The sequence below is a fragment of the Hylobates moloch genome, unplaced genomic scaffold, assembly GCF_009828535.3.
Source record: "Hylobates moloch isolate HMO894 unplaced genomic scaffold, HMol_V3 SCAFFOLD_15, whole genome shotgun sequence".
NCBI classification, from domain to species: domain Eukaryota; kingdom Metazoa; phylum Chordata; class Mammalia; order Primates; family Hylobatidae; genus Hylobates; species Hylobates moloch.
The window spans coordinates 51,511,888-51,536,475 of NW_026652290.1; the positions used below are offsets into that span (position 1 = coordinate 51,511,888).

General features: G+C 47.1%; 1 protein-coding gene across 8 annotated transcripts in view; it reads left to right on the forward strand.

The window, feature by feature from the left end:
• The first annotated feature begins 1,223 nt into the window (after positions 1 to 1,223).
• The window catches only part of SFXN5 (sideroflexin 5), a 128,737-nt gene continuing 105,372 nt past the window's right edge, over positions 1,224 to 24,588 (forward strand). For 2 of the 8 annotated variants that reach the window (XM_032178918.2, XM_032178917.2), the window contains exons 1-2: positions 1,225 to 1,332; positions 14,419 to 14,487. In XM_032178918.2, the coding sequence (XP_032034809.1) occupies positions 1,231 to 1,332; positions 14,419 to 14,487 (171 nt within the window). In that variant the 5' untranslated portion in view covers positions 1,225 to 1,230. The other 6 variants (XM_032178910.2, XR_004252451.2, XM_032178909.1 and 3 more) reach the window with 6 other exon arrangements.

Sequence of the window (24,588 nt, forward strand, 5' to 3'; positions counted from 1 at the left end):
CTACAGCTCATGTAGTGTACAGAAACACTGGCAGACATGAGCCAACCCTGCACTCCACCATGAGACTGAGACCCAAAGTGGGGTTCCCTAGAAGACCAAATATTTCTACTGTCATCTTGGGCAAAACAGGCAGCTCTCGAAGTCTGGCTCACTGACAAGGTAATCCAGCTTGGAATCTTAAGCTAATCCATTCTACAACTGTGTGTGTTTATTATCCATGCTGATGCTTACTCCACAATCTGTAATACTCCCCCTTACCTAACACCCTCCCCACCCACCCTAGTCCCAAGTTCTCCTCCTGCCCAGGAATTAGGCCCAGGAGGGATCTTCCTTGGTTGGCCAGACAAGGTGAAGGTTGCCAGGGCTCTTAATCCCCCACTGATGAACTCACAGCCAACACTTATTTGAGTCTCTACTGTGAGCCCTCTTATGTCTGGCTCTGAAAACTGAAGTGAATCAAAAAGTCATAGCCCCTGCCCTGTGAACCTTACACTAAGAAAGACTGTCCAGAACAGTAAGTAGTTCTGAGTGCAAAAGAGAAGTGCTGGGTGCCACGGAGCCTCTATGGGATTTTGTGGAAGCAGAGTGATGGACTGGGAAATGCAATGTTTAGGCTAAAGCCAGAAAGAGCCAGCATCAGGCGAAGATTTAGTCTTCCGGGTACAGAATGTTCAGGGGTCTGGAGGCGGGCAGGCCCCAGCATGCTCCAGGAACTGAGGGTCAGGGCAGCCGGAGAGCACAGGACGAGTGGGCAGGGTGGCGACGGAGGAAAGTACGAGAAGGTTCCATAGTGCAACTCCTTGCAGAAAGCCTTCCGAGGTTAACCCTACTTCGCCTGGAGTCTTTGCCCATCTGGTCCCAGCTTCCCCCTTGAATGGGACCCTTCTGGGCTGCGTGGCCCCAGGAGCGACGCCCACGGCAGCAACTCCTAACTTCTGGGGGCAACTAAGCAGCGAGGGGGGACCCGTGGTCGTCGTACAGGAACACCTTTCCTGGACTGCCGACCTTACACCTTGCAACGCGGACGGCGGGCACCGAGACCTCTCCGGACGGCCGCCAACTCTCCGCAGTCTACGGTTGTAAGCGCCGTGACGCGGAAAACTACACTCCCCACAACCCCTTGCACCTCCCGCTCGCTGCGGTTGCTTAGGGCCAATCGGGAGAGGCAGCTGTGGCGGGGGCCGAGGAGGGACATTTTAAAAGGGCCGGAGATTGCGGGCGTCAGTGGCCATGGCGGATACAGCGACTACAGCATCGGCGGCGGCGGCTAGTGCCGCTAGCGCCTCGAGCGATGCACCTCCTTTCCAACTGGGCAAACCCCGCTTCCAGCAGGTGAGGACCAGGCTGTGGTCTGCGGGTCGGCGGTGGCAGAGAGAGGACCAGCAAACTCCCCTCCACAGTCCCCTTCCGCTCAAGGGTCTCCCACCCACGGCCAGCGGAGCCTGCAGCTAGCGCCGGGGGGGGGACCTCGGCCACAGCCACCCTTTTCCCATTGGTTAGCGGGGCGGGCGCGGACTCCCACCTTGGCTTCTCATTGGCCCTTGGCGCCGTCACTCCCCGACTGCCCGCGCCCTCTAGCCTTTCCCGCCCGCGGCGCCCTGTGATTGGCCACCGCCGGCTGCGGTCAAGGTCCCGAGCGCCCGGCTTCGAGCGGCTTCTCGGGGTCGCTCCGGGTTGTGCAGTTGCCTGCCCCGGGCGCAAAGTTCTAGTCCGGCCCTGGATGGGAAGTTGGCGTGGCCGGGATGCCTTCTAACTTTTTCCCCCGGTGGGGACTGACGTTCCTTTCGAGCTGCTGGCGGAGCCGCCGGGCAGCGTCGCGCCCCGCGGTCACTCCCCAGCCCTGGCCCCCAAGCCGGGCCCGGCGCGCGCGGCAGGTTGACGGAGCGAGTGCCGAGGCGAGTGGCGGTCCGGCGTCCCCCGTCCCTGCTCTCCATCTCGGGCTGAGGATTTGCTGACGCAGCAATCCGGCCGATGCCCTAAGGGGATGCAGCCAGGGCGTGCGGGAGAAACGCTGTGTCATCCCCTGGGGCCGTCGTCCCTCCGAGGGACTGCCGCCCGGGAACCCCCCAGCCTCTCCCTCGCTGCGTCCTCCGCGGAGGGTCTCCCGCGCCCGGGCCCCCGCGCAGCCGGGCACTGGCTGTGGGCACACCTGCTCAGGCTCTTCGGGGCACGGCGACAGGGGTCCTTTCCCTCCGGGACCCCCGCTGGGGCGTCGGCGACTCGACCCTAGACTGCGGAGGCGGGGGTGGAACGCGGAGCCCGGGCGCCTGGTTGGGCCCGGAGACCGGAGCCGGGGAGGGGCCGCTCCCGCGCCGCAGACCCTCGGGCTTCCGCGCCTCCCGCACTGAGGAGACGGAATTTATTAGGAAACAGGCAGAGAGACCGCTGAAGTGAACCGGGGCTTGCCAGGGGTGGGCGGCAGCCGAGGCGGCCAGAAAAGAACTTTGCAGGAAGAAAGGAAATTGTGCTAAGGTCGGTGCGGTGGCTTTTTTTTTTTTCTTTTCTTTTTTTTTTGTTGTGGTGGAAGGGGGACTGGTTTCAGCAAAGGGGGGCCCCGAGCTTTGCTGATAATTAGGGAACTTGGCTCCTGAGCCGTCTGAAAAAAATGTCCCCAGTGTTTCTTACAGGACTTTAATTCCTTTTAAAAGTAGGCCATCTCAGCATGTAGGTATCCGAGGCGAGACTGGCATCTTCCTTCCAGTGTAGGAGGCCGTCTAGGGCAAGAGTGTCGGGGTGTCCCTGCCTGGACTTGAGTGACCTTATTATATTGCCTGTCCCCGCTCCCACCCCCATTCTGCTCATCCTTAAAGGCTCAGTCGGGCCTGCCTCTCTGGCAAACACTTGCTCCCTTCTTCTCTGGTCCCATCAGATCGCAGGCTCCCTCCTGCACACCTCTTTGGCCGCCTGAGTCGGATCCTCAGCTCTCCATACAGTCTGCCCTGTGATCTTCTAAATGTTTGCTGTGTGATGACTTGGTTTCCTCAACCCCCCTGCAGGCCTTTTGCGAGAAGGGGCTGAACTTGCCCTTCTCTGCCTCTGTCTTACCCTGATAGAGACAGGTTAGGCATATAGTAATGTGCCGAGTAAAAGATTTGTGTTTCCTTGTTTTTTTCTTTTTCTTTTTTCGTGGTGTCTGTTATCTATATGTGGCACTTAGGACATTCAGTTACCCAACAGACATTTATCAAATACGTCTTAGTTGCCTATATGACTGAGCCCTGTGCTGTGAGCACTGCTCTAGAGCCATAGATAAACATTTTAGTCTACCCTGTTCCTGCAGCCATAGCGGTACTTCTTGGCACTGCTCTTGAAGGCAGTAAAAGTGTTTGTTGTATCCACTTTTGAAGCTCCCCTCCTCCAGCATAGTGACCTGCATGAAGCACGTTGCATGTGATTCATCCATGTTAAGGATCTTCACTTTCCTCCACACCTGCTCCTCCCGCATGGCTCCCTGGCTCTGCAAGCAGCCTAACTTGCCACCCAATCAATGCAGCCAGAAACCTGGGAGCCGCCTGTGTTCTTTCCTTCTCCCTCACCCTTTAAATGCAACCAGAGGCCCAGTGATCTTACCTCTTACACAGTTCTCAAGTCCACCTATCTCTACTGCCAGAATCCTAGACCAAGCCCCCATCGTCTATTTCCTGGGTCACTGCAGTAGCCTCGCAACAGGTCTCCCTGCTTCCACTCTGGCCCTCTTCCAGTCCTTCCTCTTTCTGCAAGTCAGAGTCCCAGCAGTGCACATCTGATCAAGGGACTCCCCACGCCCTTGTACATTTAAATACCCTCCAATGGCTTCCGCTGCTTCTGAGATAAAGACCTCACTTCTGAAGGGGCCCCCAAAGTATGCATGGCCCACCCCATTGACTACTTCTTCCTTGAATCCCACCACCCACCCACCCACCCACACCTCGCACCCTCCTTCACATCACACTGGCTGCTTTTCAGCCTCTGAACCCACCATGTTCCCTCCCACCACTGGGCCATCTGCTTGGAACATCACCTCTTCCTCTGCCCCCAACTCTTGTTGCCACTCTTCCTCATCCCTGGTGTATCCATGAAGCATCACTTTCTTGGAGAGGCCTCCTGCCACTCCCAGGTTGGATTTTTGACTGTGTTTGCTTACTGCAAAGCACCTATCTCAGTGTATACATTGATTTGTGATGAGTATTTCTTTGCCATCTGTGTCTCCCTTTCGACTATGGAGTTTTCGGAAGTGGGGGCTGTGCCTGCCTTTCCTCCCTGTTGACTCTCCAAGGCTCAGCACAGTGCCTGGCAGTTAAGAGGTGCTTAATGAAGATTCGTTATATACATGAATATCCTAGAGACAATTCAGTAGGGCTTTGCGGACTTGAATTAAATTGACTTGTAAGGTTGTGATTGGGGAGGTGGACCAACTTTTCTCCAAATTGTCCTTTAGCGATCTTATAAAATTGCAACCAAGTGGGGTCATGTTTGACAGTGTAAGTTCATCAGTGCTGGGACATCCCAGAGTTGGGGTGTCTCTAAGGAGGTGAGTCTAAAGACACAAAGGTTGGCTACATATGTACTGGGTTGATGAGCTCCTTTAGGGCCCAGCCCACATCTCAGTGTCCTGCCCTGGCATGTAATAGTTGTGTAATATATATGCTCATAGTACCTTGTGCTGGCCTGACAGAAGCTTGCTTCAAGGTGATTGATAATCCGGGGTTCATTCCTAGCACCCATGTCAGGGACATGACTCTTATTCCCCAGTTAATCTCACCGCTTTCTGCAGGATTCGTCACCAAGGTCTTTCCTTATTCCCTGGAGTCACTCTAGAACTCCTCTTTATTCCCTCAAGGGTCTCCCTCTGCAAGAGGACAGGGGGAGAAAGAGGGCAGAGGGTGTGGAGGGTCAGAGTGTGAAGAAAGGGTGATGAGTGTTGGTGGTCTGTGACCATCTTTCTCCCCGTAAGATGGTGACGATAGCCAAGCATCATTCCAGCCTTTTTGTGTATTGACTTACTGAATTTTCACAACAACCCTGTGAGGCAGGTGCAATGATCTCCAATTTATGGGTAAGAAAACTGCAGCACACAAACAGATTAAGTAACTTCCCAGGCAGTCTGGCTCCAGAGTTCATGTTTGTTTGTTTGTTTGTTGTCAACTTTTTATTATGGAAGTTTACAAACATACTAATCTGGAGACAGTTGTCAGTAAACCGCTATGCACCCATCATCCGGCTTCAACAGTTGCCAACTTAAAGCCGGCCTTGTTTCATCTATGCACCCACCCCTCACAACCCAGTCAATGAATTACTCTGAAGCAAAGCCCAAACATCCCATCATTTCATTGAACCTACTAGTAGGTGTCTCTAAAAAATAAGGACTCTTTGGTTAGCTTTTTTAAAATAAACTTTTTTATTTTGGAATAATTTTAGACTTAGAGAAGTCAAAAGACAACAAACAATTCCTGCCTAGCCCTCACCCATTGTCCTCTGTTATCGTCTTGCATTGCCACAGTACATTTTTCAAAACTAAGAAACTAACATTGGTACATTATCATTAACTACACTCCAGACTTCATTGAATTTTACTATTTTTTTACACTAATGTCTCCTTTTTGTCCCAGGATCCCGTCCAGGAACATGTTCCGTTTAGTCATCATGTCTCTTTAGCCTCCTCTGGTCTGTGGCAGTCATAGTACCTGGGATAGTTTCTCAGACTTTGCTTGTTTTTGATGACCTTGACAATTTTGGAAGATATTTTATAGAGTGTTCTTCAACTTGGGTTTGCCTGATGTCTTTCTTTTGGGTAGACCGGAGTTATGGGTTTTGAGGTAAGAATATCACAGAGGTGAAGTGCTCTCTTTATCACATGATGTTGGAGGGTTTTTTGATTTGTTTAACATAACCATGCCCTTAACATACCTAAAATCATTATTTGTTTTTTCTTTTTTTTAGAGACAGGGTTTCTGTCCGTCACCCACGCTAGAGTACGGTGGAACAGTAATTAATGGCTCACTGCAGCGTTGAGCGCCTGGGCTCAAGCAATCCTCTGGCCTCTACCTCCAGAGTAGCTGGAACTATAGGGGTGTGCCACCATGTGTGGCTATATATATTTTTTGTTTGTTTGTTTTCTTTCTTTTTTTATTTTCTTTTTTTTTTTTTTGTAGAGACAGGTGTCTTGCTATTTTGCCGAGGCTGGTATCAAACCCCTGACTTCTAATGATTCTTCTGCCTCGCCCTCCCAAAGTGCTGGGATTTAGAGGCATGAGCCACCATGTCTGGCCCATTAATTCTTAATATCATCAAGTAACCAGTCACTATTCATATCTCCCTGATCATCACTTAATTTATTTGTAGTTGATTTGTTTGAATCAGGATCCCGTAAGTCCCACATATGACTACCTTTGGGTATCTCTCTTTTGTATCTTTTATTTATTTTTTTGGAGACAGAGTCTCTCTGTGTCACCCAGGCTGAAGTGCAGTGGCATGATGTCGGCTCATTGCAACCTCTGCCTCCTGTATTCAAGTGATCCTCCTGCCTCAGCCTCCTGAGTAGCTGGGATTATGGGCGCATGCCACCATGCCTGGCTAATTTTTGTATTTTTGGTAGAGATGGGGTTTCACCATGTTGGCCAGGCTGGTCTCAAACTCCTGACCTCAGGTGATCCACCCGCCTCGGCCTCCCAAAGTGCTGGGATTACAGGCTTGAGCTACCGCACCCGGCCTCTTTTGTATCTTTTAATCTGTTCTGTCTTCCTCTTTTCCCTTCCTATTGAAGAAACAGTTGTTCGTCCCTGTAGAATTCCCCACCTTCTCAGTGTAGCTGATGGCATCTCTTTGGTAGTGGTTAGCATGTTCCTTTGTCCTTTGTTTCTCCTGTAAACTTAAAGTCTATGCCTTTAACCACTACTCCAACTGCCTAGTGAAAGGGAGGAGATGACACAGCCCAACACCCAGGGAACCTCTGAGACCTGCTTTGCTTCCTTTCCTCTTCCTTTTCAGGTCATTTCCTCTCCTGAACTCACTGTTTTCCCTTCCAGCCCAGACACCATGTTTGCCATGTTGGGGCCCCAGGACAGGAAACAAACACACATACTTTCTCCCGTTTGTGTTTCAGTCCATCTGTAAATAAATTGTTGTCTAGGGCCAGGCGCGGTGGCTCATGCTTATAATCCCAGCACTTTGGGAGGCTAAGGCGGGTAGATTACTTGATGACAGGAGTTCGAGATCAGCCTGGCCAACATGGTGAAACCTGTCTCTACTAAAAAGTACAAAAAATAGCCCTTCAAGATTCCCACACATGGCCAGGCACAGTGGCTCATGCCTGTAATCCCAGCACTCTGGGGGGCCAAGGTGGGCGGATCACTTGAGGTCAGGAGTTCAAGACCAGCCTGGCCTACATGGCAAAACCCCGTCTCTACAAAATACAAAAATTATCCGAGCATGGTGGCAGGCGGGCACCTGTAATCCCAGCTACTCAGGAGGCTGAAGCAGGAGAATTGCTTGAACCCGGGAGACAGAGGTTGCAGTGAGCCGAGATTGCATCATTGCACTCCAACCTGGGCAACAAGAGCGAAACTCTATCTCAAAAAAAAAAAATTGTCGTCCAGGTGCAGTGGCTCATGCCTGTAATCCCAGCACTTTGAGGCCAAGGCAGGAGGATTGCTTGAGGCCAGGAGCTTGAGACCAGCCTGGACAATATAGACCCCATGTCTACAAAAAATTGAAAAACTAGCTCGGCGTGGTAGCATGCACCTGTAGTCCCAGCTACTTGGGAGGCTGGGGCAGGAGGATTCCTTGAGCCCAGAAGTCTGAGGCTGCAGTGAGCTATGGTCACACAACTGCACTCCAGCTGGGCAACAGAGTGAGACCCTGTCTCAAAAAAGAAAGAAGGAGAGAAGTTTTTTAACAACTTCTGGCGAGGTGTGGTGGCTCATGCTTGTAATGCCAGCACTTTTGAGAGGCTGAGGTGGGCAGATTGCTTGATCCCAGAAGTTTGAGACCAGTCCAGGCAACATGGCGAAACCCTGTCTCTACAAAAAATATAAAAAATTATCCAGGTGTGGCGACACATGCCTGTAGTCCCAGCTACTCTAGAGGGTGAGGTGGGAGAATCACCTAAGTCCAGGAAGTGGAGGTTGTAGTGAGCTATGATCGTGCCACTGCACTCCAGCCTGGGTGACAAAGTGAGACTCTGTCTCAAAAATAAAACAAAAATTCCTTGCTCCTTCGGAAGTCTCGCTTATCTGCTGAGATGACTGGGGGTATGAGTGTGCTGCGGACCAAGGCCTGGTGGGGCAGAGCAGGCTGGTTGCGCAGGGCTCCCTCTGGGGTATGGAGAGCTTGCTGGGCAGACAAATGCTTTCTTCACTTCAAGGTTGGGAGGTTTGTGTGGGCTGAGAGTTGGGAGGCAGGGGGGGAAATGTCTCATAGTTTGCTTGAAATAAAGTTCTAAAATCACAGTACCTTGCAGGTAGTTATGTATTTTAATCATTTACTTCCTATAGGCGAGACAGTGAGTTTTTTCTAGTGCTGCTCCTGGGCTGGTTTGTGCAGTGGAGAGGGGTCATAATTTCCAAGAGTCACACTGGGCAGGTTTTAAAATAGACACTGATGCCTGGAGGCCACCCCCAGAGCAATAGAATCAGAGTCCCTGGGTATATGGCCTGGTTTTTGAAGTACCCAGGTGGTTCAGGGTGCAGCTGATTCAGGACTACTGGGCTGGCCCAGCCTTTCTGCTTTGAGCTGTAGGTTCAGTGAGTATACTATTCTTAATCCCAAAGAGCAGTAATTTGGAGGTCTGGTATGTGTAATTGGGGGGCGGCGTCAGCTTCTTCTGGGATCTTTGCCCTCTGCTGCTGCTCCCAAGGCCTGCTCTTCCCTGGGGGGCCTGCAGATGGGAGAGAGCTGGCTGGTGGAGGTGGGAAGGCAGCTGCTGCTGCAGGCCCTGGCTCCTGCTGAGAATTAGCTGACTCACATTTCTTGTGAAGGGAAAGAGAAGGAATCACTTGGCTGACTCATTCTTCTGGTAAAGAAAAAGGGGAGGAAAAACATCCACTGATTGTGTGATTGGGTAAAGATGGGAGCTGAATTTGGGAGGGAGGGGGTAAAAGATGGGAACTGAATTTGGGAGGGAGGCTTTACATTTTGAACTATTGAGAAAATAAAAATGAACTGAGACTGAGAAAGTAAAAACCTTCCTTGCCATTCATCAGACAGGGAGGACAGACGCAGAGCCAGCTGCAAAGAAACAATGTTTCTCACGAGGACCCACAGGATCTGTAAAGTGTCCAACAACCTTCTTCCAGTAACCACCTCTTTCATACTCATGTCTCACTCTATAAGGTCCTAGACTGCCAGGAACTTTGCTGTTTAAGTCATATCATTAGGAATGAACCATCTACCTCTTGATGGCAGGTCTAAGTCACTTTGCTTCGGAGAATCAACCCATAGCTGCAAATAACGGGTTTCTGGTCACAACATTTCTCATTAATCTTAACTTTATAGTTTTTAAGGAGACAAGACCCTGAGTGGTTGGTCCAGACCTATGATGACTCCTTTTCACACAGTCTTGCTTTGCTTGGAGCCTATTGAAGCACTGCTTCATTTACATTTTACTCTATCTTCCTTAAATTGTATACTAAATATTTTTCTTTATTTGGCGAGGCACCCCATAATTCCTCTGCTGTGGTGCCTTTCTTTTTTGAGTGAGTCAGTAAATCTGACTTGGTCAGACTATAGGTTTGTCTCTATAGTGGGTGGGGTGGGGGTCTTAGGGCAATCTGTACCTGACATTTCCAATTCAGAGTCTCTTTCCTGAATCTCAGTCCAAATGTTTGCTGAAAAATTACATCTGGAAGGCCCTTTAAATATCTCAGACTGATATGACCAATACAGAGTTTTTATCTTCTTTCCACTTAATCAGTATGCTTCTTGCTGTCCCTATTCTGGTTAACAAACATTCATGTCTCACTAGAAAGTGAGGCATCATCTGTGGCTGCGCTTCCTCATTCCCCCACAGTCGGTCAGCCTTGCTACCTCCAGGGCCTAGCACAGTGCTGGGCACACAGTAGATCCTCGGTAGTGGGTTGAATGATGAATGAATGAAGAGACCACAGGAGTCTTGTGCAGCTTCTGATCCTAAGCTTTATGCTTTCATCCTCTTGCATATACCCTCCTCTGCTAGGTAAACTCATCCATCCCTTGGTCCCAGCTCCTTTGGGACACCTCCTTGACTTACACTAGGAAGACATAGGAAGAACTCTGTGTGTCCCCGGTGTACTTTGCGATGCTTCATTTAAACTCTGATCAGTGTTTTGTAGTTATTTGTTTATAATTATTTGTCTTGATGGGCTCTGAGCTCTTTGAGGGCTTGTTCGTTTGGTGTCTGTCCCCTGAGCCTAGCTCATTAGGAGTTTGTAGGTGTCTGTGGAGCAAACTGCCTTATCTGGGAGTCTCCCCCAGTAGCTGTGGTCGAAAGTGACACAAGAAGGCTGCAGGGCTGGGACAGGATGAAGACAGTGCCAGACGATAGGACAAGTCAAAGGCTGAAGTTTCTGCTGGACCATCTTCAAGAAGTTGCTTTACTCAGGCCATTCTACTTCCAGGTTCTCTTCTCTGCCCCGCTCACCCTCTTCCCTCCTTGGACCACTAGCTGCCATACTGTTACCCTTTCCTAATCCTGCCCTCCCTTCAAAGCCTAGCCCAGCTCTACCCCACCCAGAAGCCTTGAGGCCATTGGCTGCTCATCAGCCCACTCATGGATTCCTGTGGCAGAAGACTCTTCCTTCCAGATATGTAAGGAGATTTCGAACCAGGGAGGATAAGGAAGGAACATTCAATAGCCCATGTCCTTCAGGAGCTCATAATCAAGTATAATACTTAAAATATCAGTTCATGTTTTACTTTATTTTATTTTTGGAGACAGGCTCTCACTCTGTCACCCAGGCTGGAGTGCAGTGGCATGATCATAGCTCACTGCAGCCTCAAACTCCTGGGCTGAAGTGGTCCTCCTACCTCAGCCTCCTAAGTAGCTGGGACTACAGGTGCATACCACCATGCCTGGCTAATTTTTTAAATTTTTTTGTAGAGATGGGGTTTCACTGTGTTGCCCAGGCTGATCTCAAACTCCTGGGCTCAAGTGATCCTATCACTTCAGCCTCCCAAGTAGCTGGGATTATAGGAGCAAGCCACTGTGACCGGCTTGCATTTTACTCTAAATATATATTTTTAAATGTAATATCATTTCTGTATATTATGTATAATACTGATTTTTTTAATTTCAAAAGCAATTTAAAGATCTGGAAATATAAATCATACATAAGCCTATTACCCAGAGGCAATCTCTATTAGCATTTTAGTGTATTTTCATCTAGCTTTTTTGAAAATATAATTTTTACCTTTTTATTTTGAAACACTTTTAGTCTTACAGAAAGGTTGCAAGAAGAATAAGGAAAACTTCCCTATTTGCCTAGATCTACCAATTTTTAACATCTTATCACATTTCCTTTATTCCCTTTGTCTACAGGTAATACAGGTAATCATAAAGTCTGGAAAGATAGCAAATATACATGATATCATCAGGACATCTTCAATCTACATTCAATTATAGTACCTACATTCCAGATTTTATGGCTGCCCTGTATTTTTACAGTTATTTTTCTTCAACTATTTACGAATAGGTTGTATTCATTCATCTAATACATCAGAGTATGTGACTTTTTTTTTTTTGAGACAAAGTCTTGCTCTGTCGCCTAGGCTGGAGTGCAGTGGCGCGATCTCTGCTCGCTGCAACCTCTACCTCCTAGGTTCAAGCAATTCTCCTGCCTCAGCCTCCCAAGTAGCTGAGATTGCACTACCACACCTGGCTAATTTTTATATTTTTAGTATAGACGGGGTTTCACCATGTTGGCCAGGCTGGTCTTGAACCCCTGACCTCAGATGATCCTCTTGCCTTGGTCTCCCAGAGTGCTGGGATTACAGGCATGAGCCACTGCACCCAGTCCAGCATATATCTTTTAAGAACAAGGACATTCTTGGCCAGGTGCAGTGGCTCACACCTGTAATCCCAGCACTTTGGGAGGCCAAGGTGGGCAGATCATGAGGTCAGAAGATCGAGACCATCCTGGCTAACATGGTGAAACCCCGTCTCTACTAAAAATACAAAAAAAAGTAAGCCAGGTGTGGTGTCACTGGCCTGTAGTCACAGCTACTCAGGAGGCTGAGGCAGGAGAATTGCTAACTTGGAAGGCAAAGGTTGCAGTGAGCTGAGATTGTGCCACTGCACTCCAGCCTGGGCGACAGAGTTAGACTCCATCTTAAAAAAAAAAAAAAAAAAAAAAGAACAAGGACATTCTCTTATATAACCACAGTGTAGTAATTATATTCAGGAGACTTAACATGGATACAACAATTTTATTAACCTATGGTCCGTATTCCACTTTTGTCTCTTGTCTCAGTAATGCTCTTGAGAGCATTCCCCCCTCTACGCCAGGATCCAATCCCGAGTTACACAGTGCATCTAGTTGTCTCTTTAGTTTCTCTAATGTGGAACAGCCTCATGCCCACTTTCTTTGTCTTTATGACATTGACATATTTGATGAACAAAACCAATTAATTTATGGAATGGCCGTCAGTGTGGGTTTGTTTTGTTTTCTTGTGATTAGATTTATTTAGTCCCTTTGGAATATTATGTGAGTGATGCTGTGGACTTCTCGGGGTATCACATTTGGAAGAACACAATGTCCCACCTGCCTTTCGTTGATCCTTTTAACATGTCCCCATCATTTTTTGGGGGTAAGACTTCATTACTTTCTGGTGCAACAAAATGTACCAGTTTCATCTTGTACCCTCCCTATCCCAGCCTTTGAATCCACTCCTTTCCTAAGGAGCCCTGGTCTCTGTTAGTGGACCAGGGTCTGGATGTCATTTGGTCTTTTTGCTTTTCACTTAGTGTCTGTCTAGCTCTGTTTATCCCCTTGTTTATTGAGTTGGAATCACACTGCTTATATGCATTTCATAAAATTTTAAGCATTATTCCATGTCATAAATGTTTGAAAACAGTTTTAAAGGCTGCATAGTATTCAGTCATATGAATGGACCATCATTTATTTAACCATCCACCTTTGTAAATAATGCAGCAGTGAATATCCTTGGTATGTACACCTGACCAGATCTTTGAATATCTTGGATTGTTTCCTTAGACTACATTCTTAGAGGTGAAATTTTGCCAGGACAGCATTGTGAGCCTCCCTTATGTATGTCTTTAATGTCTTTAATGTATGCCCAGAAATGATCCGGGCTGTGTGGATTATAAGAGGTTAGAGAGGCAGCTGTTTCTGTTAGGAATGGACTGAAGCTTGATCTGGCTTGTGAGAGACAGCACCTGGGTAGGGGTGGCATTAGGGGTTAGAGGTTGCTTCATGCAGGGGTGCCATGGTGGGAGAGAAATGGAGGTGGGATGAGAACTGCTGTGTGGGGGGACTTTGAGGTGACCTGGAGCCTATTGCAGGGTCTTTATTGGGAAGGGAAAGGAACAGGAATTGGCTGCAGGGTCTGGTGTCCTACTAAATAAGGGGAGGGAATGTGGAGGCTTCTGTTTCCTCCACTGTGCGAAGGATGGTGCCTGAAGAGTTGTGGGGCTCCAGGGAGGAATCTGGGGCAGAGCCCAGAGTGTAGCGAGGCATGAACCCCAGCGACTGCAGCTTCCCCTTCATCCCCGAGCTTGGCACCCTCTGTCTTCCCCTTGAGCTTGGCTTTGCCCAGCTGGCTTAGTCCCCAGGGCAGAAGGCCCAGCAGCCGGGTTGCTTGGTTTCCTTTCATTGCACTCTAATGCCTGTGGCTGCGCTTAGCATAAAGCCCTCCTTTTCCATGGCCCCTGCTCTGGGGCAAGGTTGGGGGAGCTGCCCTTGTCCTGCACCTCAGCAGCTACAGGGCTGTGGGTGAAGGAGGGCCTGAGGGTTGTGAGCTCAGTGCTTTCAGGCTTGAGCTGCCCTTGGGGATCTCCCCCTAGAGGCAGAGCTGGACCTTGGGGAGGGACGTGTGGGGGGTAGGCAGGATGCTCTATCACTCAAGGCCATGAGCAAGGCAGGGAGGCTGGGAGAGGGCTGGGGACCAGGCCTCACCTTCAGCCTACATGTCCAGGGATGCTTGGGAGCTTTTAATAGGCTCAGAATAGATCTCAGGGCACTAGGAGAGAGAGGGAAAAATGGAAGTCACCTGGAAGAGCAGATGGGCCTGTCCTTGAGTATCTCAGTGGTCTGAGTTGACTTTGGAAAACTCTCAGCCCCAGGAAAGCTGTCCTCAGATTTCTGAGGTCTCATTGGCATTTATCACCCACACAAGGAGTCCTGAGGACCGGGGGACCCCAATCATAAAGGGTGGGGCTCCCCAGTGTCTTGAGAAGGGTGTGCAGCAGCTGATCCATTCACTCTTCTCTCTCATCCTCTTCTTCAGACGTCCTTCTATGGCCGCTTCAGGCACTTCTTGGATATCATCGACCCTCGCACACTCTTTGTCACTGAGGTAAGTCATGGCTGTCACCCTCAGTGGACCGTTGGCCTTTGTACCTTGTCATTTCAGAGTATGTGGGTCATTAAGGGAGGGTGAGGATGGGGGAGTGAAGAGAATAGGGGAGGTGGGAGGTGAGAGGAAGGTAACAAATTCTCTCTACCTGTAGCTGTCTGTTTATGTATCTGTGTGTCTGTCTGTTGCTATCTGAGTTCATACATTGTGCTGTATGCTTTTTACATTATGTCATTTGAATCTCACAACACCCCTTTGAGATAGATATTATTCCTTAAAACTTTAAAGAAATTATTATCAAGTACATAAGTTATTTGCTCATTAGAAAAGTTCAAATAGTGCAAATATGTTTAAGTAGAAAAAAGTATCCTTTAATCGTCGTCTCTTCTTAGTTCCTTCCTCTCATAGGTAACAGCTTTAATGGCTTTTAACATCAGGTTATTAAGGTATAATTTACCTTTCTTATGTGTGCAGTTCTTTAAGTTTTGACAGCCATATTCAGTCGTGTATCCACCATCACAGTTGTATTAGTTCGGTCTCACACTGCTATAAAGAAATTCGCGAGACTGGGTAATTAATAAAAGAAAGTGGTTTAATTGTCTCACAGTTCCTCATGGCTGGGGAGGCCTCAGGAAATGATCATGGTAGGAGGGGAAGCAGGCACCTTCTTCACAAGGTGGCAGGAGAGAGAGGAATGGAGGAGGAGCTTCTGAGTACTTATAAAACCATCAGATCTCATGAGAACTCACTATCATGGGAACAGCATGGGGGAACCATCCCCATCATTCAGTCACCTCCCACCATGTCCTCTCTCAACATGTGGGGATTATGGGGTTTACAATTTGAGATGAGGTTTGGGTGGGGACACAGAAGCAAACCATATGGACAATCAAGATGTGAAGCATTTTCATCACCCTACATGTTCTCTCATACCTCTTTATAATCAATTCCTCCCTGTCTTCACCCCGTCAGCCAATCATCTGCTTTCTGTTTCTATTGTTTTGCTGTTTCCAGAATGTCATATAAATGGAATCCTACAATATGCAGCCTTCTGTATATGGCTTCTTTACCTTAACACAATGCTTTTGAGGCTGGGTGCAATGGCTCACACCTGTAATCTCATCACTTTGGGAGGCTGAGGCAGGAGGATTGCAGGAGCCCAGGAGTTCAAGACCAGCCTGGGCAACATAGTGAGACCTGTCTCTACAAAATTTTAAAAAATTAGCCTAGTGTGATGGTGCATGCCTGTAGTCCCAGCTACTCGAGAGGCTCAGGTGGGAGGATCACTTGAGCCTGAGAGGTTGAGGCTGCAGTGAACCATTATTGTACCACTGCACTCCAGCCTGAGTAACAGAGTGAGACCCTATCTTTAAAAAAAAAATTGCTTTTGGGATTCATTTGTGTCATTGCATGTATTAGTAGTTAATCCCTTCTTACTGCTGAGTAGTGTCCCATTGAAAGGATGTTCCAGAATTTGTTTATCCATTCACTTGTTGATAAACACCTGGATTCTTTCCAGTTTTTTGGCTATTATGAATAAACTATATGAACATTCTTTGTGTGGATGTATGCTTTCATTTCTCTTGAAGGAATAAGAATGGGATTGCTGTATCCTATGATAAGTTTGGTAAATATATGTTTAACTTTACCAGAAACTGCCAAACTGTTGTTCAAAGGGTTGTACATTTTACATTTCCCTCAGCAGTGTATGAGAGTTCCAGTTGCTCCACTTCCTCACCAACACTTGCTATTGTCACATTTAAAAATCTTTTTTTATTTCAGCCATTCTAAGAAGTATGTCTTGACAGTTCTTTTTTTTTTTTTTTTTTTTTTTTTTGAGACAGAGTCTCGCTCTTGTCCCCCAGGCTGGAGTGCAGTGGCACAATCTCAGCTCACTGCAACCTCCGCCTCCCAGGTTCAAGTGATTCTTCTGCCTCAGCCTCCAAATTAACTGGGATTACAGGCACCTGCCACCACAACAGGCTAATTTGACAGACTTTTTATATGTATTTACAAATGTATGTAGGAATACATGTACATATAAAATGTCAAATATTATTTATTTATTTTTATTTTTTTTTGAGATAGGGTCTTGCTCTGTTGCCCAGGCTGGAGTGCAGTGGCATGTTCTCAGCTCATTGCAGCCTCCACTTGCTGGGTTCAAGTGATTCTCGTGACTCAGCCTCCCGAGTAGCTGGGATTACAGGCATACACCATCACACGCAGCTAATTTTTGTATTTTATCAGAGACTGGGTTTCGCCATGTTGGCCAGGCTTGTCTCAAACTCCTGGCCTCAAGACATTCACTCCTCTCGACCAGGCCCGGTGGCTCATGCCTGTAATCCTGGCACTTTGGGAGGCCAAGGCGGGCAGATCACGAGGTCAGGAGATTGAGACCATCCTGGCTAACACGGTGAAACCTGGTCTCTACTGAAAATACAAAAAAATTAGCCAAGCGTGGTAGTGGGTGCCTGTAGTCCCAGCTACTTGGGAAGCTGACGCAGGAGAATGGTGTGAACTCAGGAGGCAGAGCTTGCAGCGAGCCGAGATCGTGCCTCTGCACCGAGATCGTGCCACTGCGCTCCAGCCTGGGCAACAGAGCAAGACTCCGTCTCAAAAAGAAAAAAAAGAAATCCACCCCTCTCAGCCTACCAAATTGCTGGGATTATAGGCGAGAGTCACCGTGCCCGGCCTAAAATGTCAAATATTTATTAAGTACTATGAACAAGGCAATTTGTAAGCATTTTACATGCATTAACTTATCAGATTAACTCAAAGCAGCCCTAAGATGTGGATGCTATTATAAGTTCCATTTTACAGACGAAGAAAAAGACAGACTGGAAGTTAAGCCTCATGCATGGTGCTGGGAAGTGATGGAGCCAGGGTATGAACCCGGGGACGCTTGTCTCTAGACCCTTATTCTCACCCCATTTGCATTCCTGTTCAAATAACCTGAGTTTAGGGAACTTGCCCAAGATTACACGGCAGAAGGCCTGAGCTTTGGCCCTGGCCCTCACGTGGGCAGCACTTCACTGCACATCTTCTCTGTGCTGACAGTGGCTTACTTGCTTTAAGCCCTGGAGTTGACCAGCTCTGGGAGAGAAAAGCCATGACAGAAAGGAGCACAAGGCTTGCTGGGCACCTGGGCCTAGAACCATCCCCCCTCATGTCCAGGGGAGCAGCCCAGTAACATGAAATGTGAGAATTACCCTGACAGGTGGTTTCCTACTGCATCTCAGAAGAACAAAGGGCATAGGTATTTTAGTAGCTTACCTGGGCTCTGTCTGGATTCTCCTAAGAAGTAATCAAGGAATAATCAATGCAATTACATAAAAAGTTGGAAGAGCACAAAACTAGAGAAACTACTTATCTAGCCCACCTAATGTGTGATTCTAGAAAGTTCCAGAACTGCAAAACTGGATACATTTGCAGTCCTAAAATCCCAACATAAATGCCACCTATTTGATGGAGGAGTCAGCCGAGACTTAAAGGATAGAGGTGCTAATAGTGGACTTCAAGGCACGTTGAGACATGGTAGAGGGAGACGTGGGAAGCAGGGAGGTATTTCATTGCTTGCCAGATTACCATGAACAGGCAGGGGCTTTGGTGATGGATGAGCAGCTACAGGGTGGCATGCTGCCTGTGCCAGGAGGGTGCCCCCTCCCTTTTCCCAGTCCCTCCTCCTCCCATTCTCGGACCATTTCATTTCACTACTCTCCTCCTTGTACCACAATTTTATTCTTCAACTCTTGCATTTTGAAAGACCCCAACATTCTTGTACATTTTTGGCCCATTTCTCCTATGAGTAAATTTTTTAAATTTCATACTTAAAAAAAACTATTAATTTAAATATCAAGGCAACTTAAATATTTACTGACTAGAAAATAATGAAGGCAACTCCAATTTTAGAGTATTTTTCAAATTTCAGTGTTCCTTTCTGTCATCAGGATTCAGATAGACTTTGTAGAAAGATCTGCACCTCTCCTCCCCACTGTACCCCAGTTGGGGATTGTTTCCAGGGCTACCTTCTGGCCTTTTTGAAAGCTTCTGCCAACAGAAGATCTTCTAGGCTCTACAGACTCTGGAAGGGCCATGAATGGGACCTCTAGGCTAGCAAGATAGTGGCCATACTCCTCATTGGCTCTAGTCTAGGCAGGTTATTTAGCAAGGTCATCTCCATCAATGCAATGGGAAATTAGAGGCCTCTGAGTCCCTCCCCATGAGCTGTGGGGCACTGGGAGGGCCAGGCTCCCCCTCAGTGCTGGAGTCAGTCCACAGACCATGGCTCATAAATACTGTTTTCCTCCCAGGGCCCTTGGCTGGTGTCCTGGGAGGGAGCACAGAGTGGTTGCTGCTTAGCTGGGGGAAATTTGGATGAGTCCATTTGTCTGTGATGAAGGGAGAACAGTAGAGGTCATGAGGACTTGAGAAGGTGGCTCTGGAAGCTGGGGGGTCCAGAAGTAGAAAGATCCTGGGCAGCTTGAGCCATCTGGTGACCTGGTTCTGAGGGACATTAGCTGAACCAATGGAAAAACTCCTCTTGAGGGAATTTTGCAGGTACTTCTTTGTAGTTTATAACTGACCACACTTTAAAAAGATCCCAACCCTTGTATGTGTGATAAGGCAGAGGAAATTTTATTCACTGTAATTTTTCTTAGGAAGAAGGCTGTCTTTGTTCTAAGAATGCCTTGAACAAAGCTTCAGAGGAGGAGGTTGCTCTGCTTGACAGAGGAGAAAAATGGTGCATTTTGATCCTAAATGGAGAAAGGAGAGGGAGGGAAGAGGAAGAAAAAAAACAGCAGGAAGGAGAGCATGATACTGAGATGAGCTGAAAGACCAATACAGAAATGCCACAATGAGGTGTGGCTGGGGGCTCTTTTGAGATGAGTGATGCTGACTGTGTTCGTGAGAACTGTGAATTTGCGCTGTTGTTCCTTCTACCATAATTCCTGGGAAGTTGTCAGCAAAATATGCCTGGTTTGTGAAATCTCTGCAAGAGATTATTTGGGGGATTTTTTTTTTTTTTTTTTTTTTGAGGCAGAGTCTTACTCTGTTGCCCAGGCTGGAGTGCGGTGGCATCTTGGCTCACTGCAGCCTCTGCCTCCTGGGCTCAAGCAATTCTCATGCTTCAGCCTCTTGAGTAGCTGGGACTACAAGTGCATGCCACCATGCTTGGATAATTTTTGTGTTTTTCTAGAGACGGGGTTTTACCATGTTGGCCAGGCTGGTCTTGAACTCCTGACCTCAAGTGATCTGCCCGCCTTGGCCTCCCAGAGTGCTGGGATTACAGGCATGAGCCACTGTGCCTGGCCATGTGGGGGAATCTTGAAGGCCTATGAGTCTCCTTACCAGGGTGCAGTGTGTGCAGAATTATTTTCAATGAAGGCAACTACCAGGAGCTTGCAAAAGCAAAAGGGAGAAATCTTTGGCCTTCTCTGTAGGCCAGGGATTTAGATCTAGATCTCTAAAGGCAAGGCTGTATGACATCTGAATTACTCTTAATTATGGACCAAAGATGGAAGGCATTTGCTATCCTGAATTCAATAATTACTTAAGGAAATGAATGGCTGACAGATTATCATTATGAAGGGCATAGAAAACTAACTGAAATAGTATTAATAACAATTCAATACTAGAACTCGTGTCATAATCTGAAACTATTTGGGGTGTATTATAGGATAGAATAAATACACTGATGTGGAGAACCAGCATTTTCATGTGGGAGATGAGAGATACAAATAGAATAGGGGAAAAGACAAAGAACTATGTGATGTTGTATTTGAATTGGAGGTACCAATATGCACTCATCACACACACACACACACACACACACACATACACACTCACTCTCTCTCTCTTACATTTTCTGATTTTCTGGCTCTGTTTTCTGAAAGGGCCTAGAACTTTTGACACCACAGTAACTATGAACACACGTAGCACCCAGATCTTGGTTTCTAAGTACTGCTACCCACAAAAAGGAACGAGGGCTTCTTGGATAAATGGTGGATTCCAGGTCTGAGGCTGCAAGTGTTGCTACAGAAAGCGAGGAAGTGCTCAAAGAATGATGGAGACACAGGAACTGGCTTAAAAGGAAATCCAGTGGCTACATTGGGACAATTTGAGCATTAAGAAAAACAGCAATGGATTGTAACACATTAAATTAAAAAAAAAATCCGTGAGTTCATAAGCTATGGTTTGAATGTGTCCACTCCATACATAATGGCGAATGTGATAATATTAAGAGGCGGGGCCTTTACGAGATGGTTAGGCTGTGACTGGGATTAAAACCTTTATAAAAAAGGCTTCCCACAGCTGCTAGGGTCTCTTGCCTTTCTGCCTTCTTCCCTGTGGGGACACAATATTTCTCCCGTCTGAAGGATGCAGACCTCACCAGACACTGCATGCTGGTTCCTTGATCTTGGACTTCCAGCCTCCAGAACTGTGAGAAATAAATTTCTGTTCTTTGTAAATTACCCGCCTGTGGTATTCTGTTATAGCAGCACAGACGGACTACAACAGAAATTGATACCACAGAAGTGGGGTGTTGCTATAACAAATACCTAAAAATGTGGAAGCAGCTCTGGAGCTTGGTAAAGGGTAGAGGCTGGAATGGTTTTGAAATGAGTGCTGGAAGGCTGGGGGTGGTGGCTCACGCCTGTAATCCCAGCATTTTGGGAGGCTGAGGCAGGTGGATCACAAGGTCAGGAGTTCAAGACCAGCCTGGCCAAGATGGTGAAACCTCGTCTCTACTAAAAATACAAAAATTAGCCAGGCGTGGTGATGGGCGCCTTTAATCCCAGCTACTCGGGAGGCTGAGGCAGAGAATTGCTTGAACCCGGGAGGCAGAGGTTGCAGTGAGCTGATTGCACCACTGCACTCCAGCCTGGGCGACAGAGTGAGACTCCATCTCAAAAAAAAAAAAAAAAAAAGTGCTGGAAAAAGTCTAATTGCCATGAACAGAGCAATAAAGGTGATTCAGTTGAGGGCTCAGAAGAGAAAAGCTGTAGGGAAAGCCTCCTTCCTTTTAGAAGTAACTTATGGGATAGTGACAGTGAAGACCCTTCTGATAAGGTGTGAGACAGAAATGAGGAACAAGGTATTGGAAATGGGGGAAAGGCCATTCTTACTACAGTGACAAAGAACTTGGCCAAATTATGCCTGTGTCCTAGGACTTCATGGAAGGCAGGGCTTGAGAGCAATGAACTAGGATATGTAGCAGAAGAAATCTCTAAGCAGCAAAGCATTCAGGATGCTTCATGGCTTCTCTTAACTGCTTATAGTAAAACGTAAGAAGAGCAAAACAATTCAAAGATAGAATTTATAATGAAAAGGGAAGTGGAACATACATATTTGGAAAATTCGTAGCCTGGCCATGTAAAGAATAAAAAATCATGTTTAGGAGAAACCAGCAGTGTGGCCAAGTGACCATTTGATAAGGAGATTAGTAGGGCTAGAAGGAAGCCAGGTGCTATTCATTAAGACAATGCGAGAATGACTCCTGAAGGCATTTCAGATCTTTGAGGTTGCCACATCCATCACAGACCCAGAGTGCCAAGGCCTTAGGGGCAGAAGTTTCTAAGGAGGGGTGTAGAGTGTCTGTGGGACTTCAGGGCTCACTGCCCCTTGTCTCTGTCCACCATATTCTGGCACATTGCTTCCCAGCGACCCCAGCTGTGGCTCAGGCAGACCCAGGTGCAGCTTGGGCCACTGCTCCAGAGGGCACAAGCGTAAGCCTTGGCAGCATCCATGTGGTGCTAACTCTGCAGGTGTGTGTGTGAGCTGTGGCTGCAGCGCCACCTCCACTGAGATTTCAAAGGATGTTGCAGACAGCCTTGGGGCCCAGGAAGAGAGTTGCTGCAGGGGTGGAACCACTGCAGTTTCCACCAGGGCAATGCTTAGTGGCATTGTGGGGATAGGGCTGTCTCTGCAACCCCAGAACAATAGAGCCACCAGCATGCAGCACCAGCCTGGGAAAGCCGCAGGAATGCAACCTCAATGTGTGAGAGCTGAAGCATGGCTGTTTGGCAAAGCCATGGGGGCAGGACTGTCCGAGGCCTTGAGGGGCTAACTCCTGCCCCACTGTGTCTGGAAGGCAGGACATGGAATCAAAGATGATTCTCAAGATCGAATGTTGTTTGCCCTGTTGGATTTTAGATTTACTGAGGACCTGGTATTCCTTTTTTTTTTTTTTCGTATTTCTCCCTTTTGGAAGATAAATATTCGTCTTGTGCCTGTCCCACCATTGTACCTTGTTTTATTTTACAGCTCACGGCTGGAGGAAAATTTGCCTCAGGATGAATCACACTTTTGGGTCTCATCCATATCTAATTTAGAGGATTCTGGATGAGACTCTGACTTTAGACTTTTGAGTTGCTGCTGGAATGATTGACTTTTGGGGCTACTGAGATGGAATGAATATTTGTGAGAAGGACGTAAATTTTGGGGGGCCAGGGTGAGATGCTATGGCTGAAATGTGTCCCATACAAAATTCAGGTGTTGAAACTTAATGGCAAATGTGAGTATTAAGAGGTGGGATCTTTAAGAGGCAATTAGGCCGTGAGGGTCCCTCCCTCATGAATGGAATTAAGGCCCTTGTAATAGAGGCCTGGCCGGGTATGGTGGCTCATGGCTGTAATCCCAGCACTTTGGGAGGCTAAGGCTCAAGAATCACTTGAGCCCAGGAGTTTGAGACCAGCCTGGGCAACATGGCCAGACCCCAACTTTTAAAAAAAATTTTCAAAAATTAGCTGGGTGTGGTGGCATACACCTGTAGTCCCAGCTACTCAAATCGGTTGAGACTGGGAGGTCGAGGTTGCAGTGAACTGTGATCACGCCACTGCACTCCAGTCTGGGTGACAGAGCAATACACTGTCTCAAAAAATAAAAGAGGTTTCACACAGGGTTTGGCCCTCTTGCCGTTCTGTCCTGTTGAGTACACAGCCTTCCTTCCCTCAGAAAGATGTTGCCCTCACCAGATACCAAATGCTCGTTCTTGATCTTGGACTTCCAGCTTCCAGAACTGTGAGAAATAAATTTCTGTTCTTTATAAATTATTTAGTCTGCGGCATTCTGTTATAGCAGCACAGTTAGTCTAAGATAACATAGTAATACTAAAAATGTGAATGGGGAAGCTCTTCTTTTTACCTTTGGTAACTCTCAGTGAAGTAACTGATTCTGTCCAGGATCATTAATAAATACTATTTCCAAAGAGTAAAACGTTTTTGGGAAACTGAATACTCATTCGCTCTCAAAGTATCACCCTGCAGATTACTTAGCAATTACAAAGGAGAAGAAAGGACACCTTTATAATGGAGAACCTTAAAATGTCTTTCATTCAGAAATCTCGCTTCCAGAAATTTATCCAAAGGAATTAAGAGAAGTACAGTGAGATTTATATACAAGGATATTAATTGCAATGTTACTTATAATGGTGGACACCTTTTAGCCAGATGACCAAACTTAGCATCCCTAACAACTGAAAACAAACTGACATTGTGTGCTTCCTGATGTGATGTGATACTGGTAGTAATTCCTAAATACTGGAAGACATATAAAAGTCTAAAGAAAATAAAAACTGCTCATCATCCAACCTGCTAGAAATAATCACCATTAACATTTTGGTGCATGTATATGTGCAATATTGGGATGACTGGCCGGGCGCAGTGGCTTACGCCTATAATCCCAGTACTTTGGAAGGTTGAGGCAAGTGGATCACCTGAGGTCAGGAGTTTGAGATCAGCTTGGGCAACATGGTAAAACCTCGTCTCTACTGAAAATATGACTTCGCTCCTCATTCACCTTCTACCATGACTGTGAGGCCTCCACAGCCATGTGGAACTAAGAGTCCATTAAACCTCCTTCCTTTATAATTACCCAGTCTTGAGTATGTCCTTATTAGCAGCGCGAGAACAGACTAATACAGTAAATGCTTGAACCCGGGAGGGTTCAAGATTTTATATTTATACTCCCAATAGCAGCAAGTGAGATGTCCATTTAAATGTATTGTAGAAAAAAAAGGAAAAAATAACCAAACAGAAAAAAGAAAAAAATGTATTTTAGACAGCACTGGATAGTGTAACTTTAAAATCTTTGATGGATATT